The sequence below is a fragment of the Octodon degus genome, unplaced genomic scaffold, assembly GCF_000260255.1.
Source record: "Octodon degus isolate 3935 unplaced genomic scaffold, OctDeg1.0 scaffold00010, whole genome shotgun sequence".
In the NCBI taxonomy this organism is placed as follows: Eukaryota; Metazoa; Chordata; class Mammalia; order Rodentia; family Octodontidae; genus Octodon; species Octodon degus.
Genome location: NW_004524586.1, coordinates 7,940,683 through 7,947,638, shown reverse-complemented (window position 1 = coordinate 7,947,638; position 6,956 = coordinate 7,940,683). Strand labels below are relative to the sequence as shown.

Here is a 6,956-nt window from a genome sequence, read left to right as displayed (position 1 = left end):
ACAGCAATTAACCACTAAGAAGAATATATGCAGTGTATTATTTGTTGAAACTGTACTTTCGATTTGATTTGAAACTGTCTCGTTGCTATATGTTTGTCAATAAAACTTTGAAAAGAAAAAAAAAGAAACTATTCCTAATTACAGGAAATTTTGGAAGTAATCTTTGAGTTGATTTTCTTTATCTTTTTTTGGAAAATCATCTTTTTATATGAGTGTTATTTTGCAACTATATCCAACCTACAAACTATGTCCTTACTTACATATTTCTGATCCAAAGTATTATAAGTGCCCTATAAAGGTTAACTTCCTATGTGTCTATATTGGAAATCTGATTTTCTCTCTAATCACAAGCCATAATTTTTGCATATTTAAATGTTTCTGATGGAAGAATACTGTATCTGTTGTGGGGAACAGCAGTTATGAGGTGCACTGCACTTTGCATTTTAAGATTATGTAGTGTCCTTGCTTTTTGCTCAGGAAAATGCTATATAAAATACTGATTGGCAACTTATACGTGCTTTAAAATGGGGATCATGATACAAACAGTTTTATTTATTTCAAGAGTCATTAATTTATCTTTACATACAAGCATGTTTTTTCTCTTGTAGGGAACAGCGTGCTATTGATCTTTATAAGCAGTTAAAGCACAGACCTTCAGGTAAGTAGTTAAAGATATTTTAGGAAACTTAATGGCTAAAAATTTGGGGGAATTTTACATTAAATATTTTTTTTTACATTAAATATTTTAACGGCTGAAAAATAAATTCCTGTTTTGGTATTGTCATTAAGACACCTAAAGTATAATAGCTGTAACTTTGTGAGAATTTAAGAGATTAAAAAAGGAAAGTAATAACAAAATACAGGTAGAAAAATTTTAAGCATGGAAGTCAAAAGAGGAATGGAACAGAGAGAAGAAGAAAAAGATGTAGAAAACTGGAAAGCTAAGAAAAATTACTTAAGATTAGGGAAGTTGGAATGAATTTGATGCTGTGGGTTCAGGCATGGCATAGTGGGAGAAGGCCTATGTTCTAGGTAAAAGCAGTTTACCTTGAAAAGGTCCTGTATCTGTACTGGTCACGGATTGCTTATATCGTTGGCACAACAGTTCCTGGTGAACACCTGCTAAATGCAGAGCATGTTCTGCTGAAAGAGCAGTAGTTGGGAATCAAGAGGCTTGAATTGTAGATTGGATGCTTTACTAGCCAGTTGATCTCGGCACATTTTCCTGTATCTCATTTCTCTTTTTTAGAAAATGATATTGAAACCTCTTTCCTAACTCAGTTAATCTTATGGCAGTGTGTATGAGAGGGTGTTTATGGAAATGCTTTGAAAACTGTAAGGTTATACCTGAAAGATACTGTTACTTAAACTTTTTTGTTTTAAAAGGTTGCAGAAGTAAAAAGTGAATTTCATGCCTTAGGATGCAGTTTACTTAAATCCTTTTAAAAAGTATATTAATGCTTTGAAATTTATAAGCACATACCAGCACATGCAAATTAATAGACATATGGCATGGTACTTTTAAACAATATAATTTTCTCCTATATTACTTTTTATTGCAGTGGAATTCATTTAATTTTGTAAATATTTATGAAGTACTGTACGATAGGAACCTAATTTTGTGGGTATGGGAGAGTTAGGGTTTTCTCAAGGAAGTAAGTCGTAGAGTAGCACTAGCCAGGTGAAAGGAAGAAGTGTATGATGGTATCACACTCCAAGACATATACATGTAGCATTAGTATGCTTGAGCACTTAGCAGTGTGATGGAAGTATCGTTTCACAAGGAGAGAGATGCAACTGGATCATACTGGAATTGGTATGATGTGATTGTAGAGACTGTGGATTTCATTGCAAGGAAATGCCATGAAAGTTTTGATCAGGAATGGCATGATCAGATTAACATTTTAGAAATACTATTCTGTTGGCATTATGGATAATGGATTATAGTAAAACTAGGTAGTAACAAGTGTATTTGTTAAAAGGTTATTAGACTAGTCATAGCTTATTTTAGGGTAGTCTATAAACTATGGGAGCCTGAACTATGGCAGTAAGATGAAGAGGAAAGAAAATGTGAGAGAGATATTTAGGAGGTACATTTTATAGTGTTGATAGATTGAATATAGTTAAGTGAGGAGTCATATATACCTCCAAGATTTCTGGCTAGGGAAGATGGTTACCTGAAAGGACCAGACAAATAGAGGAAGGATAACAGACCCTATGGGAAAAGAGTATGAGTTCTGTGTTGTACATGTTGGTATAAAGAGTTAATGTAATATTCAAATGGACATGTCTAAAGAGGTCTGGGCTAGATATTTAGATACTTATTGAAAAATCAGCCATAAGAGTGAAGAGATGATCTTGAAAACGCAGGTTGAGTAAGCCAAGGTTTGGAATCCTAGGGAATATTAACACTTAAAAGTGAGAAGACTACAAAAAAGACTGAGAAATGGCCAGAATGTGAAGAAGAAATTACATGATGAAAATGGGACAGTCTAATGGAAAAAGTGCTGAGAAGGAGGAAATGCTGTAGAAATGTGGATAATTGTCCTTAACATTTACCACATTACTGGTAATCTTTTAGGAACAGAGTAAGATTGTAATAGGTTGAAGAGGACCTAGGAAAGAAGAAGATAGAGAAGTTAAGTCTAAGCCAGTTCTCAAATGTTGACTCATAGGGGCCGGGGAGATGGTTCAGTAGAATAAGTGCTTACCTGGTAAGCACAAGGGCCTGAGTTCAATCCCCAGTTCTGCCCCCTCAAAAAAAAGTTAACTCACAAATCACTGAGGACCTCAAACTTTTTTAGTCTTTGAGATCAAAAACCATTTTTCTTAATATTAAGATACTATTTGACTATTTTACCATATTGACAGTTCCAGTGACAATTCAAAAGTAATATTGGATAAGAGGATTTATACTTTTGTATTAATCAAGAATAGATAATGCTTATAGTCATATTCTTTTTAACCACCATTAAATGAACCATTTGTTCATTTTAGGTTTTTTTTTTTTTTTTAGGGGAAGTCTACAAGGCATTCAGGGTCTCACTACTAGATTGGACTACGCCCTGGGGGCAGGGCTAGCATGGCAGGCCTGGGGATCGAACCTCCATCTGCTGAGCTATTTGGCCAGCCTTCATTTTAGTTTTTTAAAACTATAAAACTGGAATGTATTCATTCTAGTTATTTAAAAAGTCACTTTTATTTAACAACATCCTTGATAAAATTAGGTAGGTAGGTAGGTAGAGAGAGAGAGAGAGAGAGAGAGAGAGAGAGAGAGAGAGATTTTTTTGTTGTTGTTTTTTACTAAAGCCCAACTCCTGAGCTAGATGCAGTGGTGTATTGAACTGAGAGAGGCTGAGGCAGATGACAATTTCAAGTTCCTATTGGGCAAGTTAGCAAAACCTTGTCTCAAAGAGCCAGATGTAGTGTCTCAGACCTGTAAACCTAGCATTCAGGATTGTAGTGATCCTCTTGCCTTAGCCTCCCAAGTGCTAGGATTATCCACCTGTGCTACCATGCCTGACTCTACAAAACTCATGTGTTACAACTAGATTGTCATTCAATGTGGCATCAATTCAAAGAAGATAGCTGAACAGCAAATTTATTTCAGGGCTGCATGGTACACTGATACGCTAACAGTGATATTAAAAAGATTGACTAAAAATAATGTAAACAAAGTTTCCCACTGAGTGGAAACTTTGAATAAATAGATATAATTTTGTATTTCTTTATCCGTAATATTTAATTTATTAATCAGAAGACTGGGAGTCATGAATAGTAACTGAAAAAAAACTTCAGACTTTTCTATGTATTGTTTTGTTTTAGGCAAATAAATGGCATTACTTTCACTTTAGTATTTTCCATGTTCACAGGCTGATAATTTTAAACAGTATTGAGACTTGTAGAACCTTATGTACACTTTGTGTTTCTGCACAGTTTGCAATTATACATCACAATCCAAGCAATGAGAGAGTCTGTTGCAGCAAATAACAGAAGTGATGGGAGAAAAGTCAGGAATATTTTATGGCTATGGAAGTTCAAATGAGATTTAGTGAACACATCACACAAATAAAGTTGTGCTGTGAGCCTTCCACGGTGCATCCCAAACTTGGCTTTAATGAGAAGTACCATAAAGCCAGTATCTGAAACATCAGAGGGGTGTTTGCAGAAGAAAAGTTCAAACTTTTGATCATGTGACTTACAGGATTATATTTGACATGCATTCTTTGATTATGACTGTTTTGGCTGTTCTTGGTCACCTATTAACAACACAGCCTTGCCCTGTTTACCAATGGTTTTAATTAGAAAGTCAGTCCTCACGTTGTCAACGTTTGACACCAGAATGGAGCCCTACTTGGGAGTGGTGTCAGATGGGTACACACACTCCTGGGTTCCTGTGCTCCAGTGCATCCAGGTCCCTGGCAGTCCTAGTTCTAAAGTGATCAGAAGAGGACTGAAGATTAGGAGCAGCAGGGTTTGAAAGTCCCTGGGCAGTCAAGGTTCTTCCAGAGACATTAGCATCAAAAGGTAATTATACCATCAGCTGCAGAAAGGATCACTTCCTTTTTCGTTCTCTTCCCCTGGAGCCACTGCCGCTACCGCCAGAATTCATGCCAGAGAACACACTGGGCTCATCCTCCAGCTTCTGGCCACTCAGGGTGCAGGATGCGGGCAGCTCCCAAGGAGTGCCCCGTGTTCTATTTGAATCCTTAAATTTTATTCTAATCATAGTGTCAAGCATATAAGTCACTGTTTGGTTAATATCTTGAACATTTTTATTTTCTCACAATATTAGTAAAATCCTGATCCTTTTCAATGAACTAAGAGAAATTAGTAGTATAGCTATCTTAACCACAATAGGTAGGTAGGTAGGTAGGTAGATAGATAGATAGATAGATAGATAGATAGTGCTTTTCCCTTCTTTGCTCCATTCCTCCATCCTAATTTCTATTTACTTTTGAAGTTTATTCCTATTTTACAGTACCTATTGTACATTTTGGGTCTTATTTATTCTTTCAGCTTCTCACACTAAGAAGACAATACAATGTTTGCACATATCCATTTACCTACAGAAGTCTCCAGTTTATCCTTTATCAGCAAGTAGCACTCCATTGTAGAAAAATACCACATCTTTTTATCCATTCCTCAATTGATGGGCATTTGAGCAGTTTCTAAGATCTAGGTATTATAAATTGCGGTGCTGTAAAAATGTGTGTACACATATTGCTGTGGTATGATGTTTTTAAATTCTTCTGGGAAGAGCCCAAAAGAAGAATAGTTGGGTCTAGCGGGACCTCCAGTCTTAGTTTTTTAAATCTCCACAGTGGTCACACCAGTTTACACTCCAAAGCCACTCCAGCATTTGTTATTGGCTAATTTCTTGATAATAGCCATTCTTTCCTGAGTTAGATAGAATCTTAGTGTTGGTTTAATTTGCATCTCTTGAACAACCAGTGATATTGAACATTTTTTCATATATTTGCTGTTTGTATTTCTTCATCTGAAAAGTGTGTTCATCTCAGATACCCATAATGGGATTGAATCTTTAAATTTGGAAAGTCTGTATTTTTTTTTGAGGTCTTTATATTTTCTTTCTTTTTTAAAATCACATTTTCTTCAACCAGTTTATTTTTTAATATTTATTTATTTATTTGATACAAGGTCATGCTTCACAGCTCATACTTGTAGTGATCCTTCTGTCTCAGCCTGTACAGCACTGGGATTACAGGCATGTGCCATCATGCCTGGTTTCAGGCATGCATAGCACATCCAGGCTCCTGGAGCCAGAATGGCATGTGGCACTGGGGATCAAACCTGGGTCCTTGCACTTGCCAGGCAGGCACTTAGATCAATGAGCTATCTCCCCAACCTCATTTATATTTTCTTTTTTTTTTTTTTGTGGAACCGGGGATTGAACTCAGGCCCTTGCGCTTACCAGGGAAGTGCTTATTCCACCGAGCCATCTCCCCGGCCCACATTTATATTTTCTTGATAATAATCTTTTGTCTATGTCTGAGGAACAGAAGCCAAACTTTTTTTCCCCACATTGTGTGTTGTCTTTTCATTTTGTTAGTGGTTTCTCTTGCTGTGCTTTCGATAATATGAGATCCCAGGTATTGATTCTTTGTGATAGTTCCTGTGTAATGCGGGTTTTATTCATAAAGTCTTTGCCAATAGCAGTGTCTTTAAGAGTTTCATCTAACTTCCCATAGGTATCATGTTTTTGTTTTAGTGTTTGGATCTTTGATACATTTGAACTTTGTTTAGTGCATGGTGAAATATATAGGTCTATTTTTAATCTTCAGCATGTATAGAACCAGTTTTTCCAGCACCATTTATTAAAGAGGCTATCTTCCAGAGAATGTGTTTGGAAGTTTTCTCAAAGATAGAGTGGCTGAGTATGCCTGAAGTTGCTTCTGCATCTTCTAAGCTGTTCCACTGATCTGTGGTTTTGTTTTGTTTGTTTTTTTGCCAGTGCCATGTAGTTTTATCACAGTAGCTTTATGGTATAATTTCATTTTTTTTATTGTAAGAATAATTTTTTTATTTTTTGAAGGAAATACAAAATAAAGATAAAAATTAGAAATGATACAGAAACTCACTAAACAAAATAATACAAGTTCAAGAGTACTTGTTGTATGGCATAGTGTTGTCTACAAATTAGTTGTTTAGATGACCAGATAAATGCATGCAGAATTGGAAAAAGGTTATAAGAAATTAAGAAGAAAAAATTTTAAGCATTATCTGCTCCTTTCTCCCCCCCCCCCCGTGAATTCCTTTTTATATATGAAAACATTCTAGTTTGTAGGAAGTTACAAAAGAAAAAAAGTTATTCATAATCTTTTAAGTCAACAGAAAATGGAAATATACTTTTTAAAGTTTCTTTCTTTTTTTTTTTTTTTTGGCGGAACCAGGGATTGAACTCAGGCCCTTGCGATACCAGGGAAGCGATTATT

The 6,956-nt window shown here is 35.6% G+C and overlaps 1 protein-coding gene across 1 annotated transcript in view; it reads left to right on the top strand.

Moving 5' to 3' along the window:
• The window catches only part of Chuk (conserved helix-loop-helix ubiquitous kinase), a 43,493-nt gene that overhangs the window by 28,501 nt on the left and 8,036 nt on the right, over positions 1–6,956 (top strand). The window contains exons 16-17 of the mRNA XM_023709037.1: positions 609–662; positions 4,306–4,474. Coding sequence (XP_023564805.1) covers positions 609–662; positions 4,306–4,474 — 223 coding nt within the window. The remainder of the gene's footprint in view (positions 1–608; positions 663–4,305; positions 4,475–6,956) is intronic.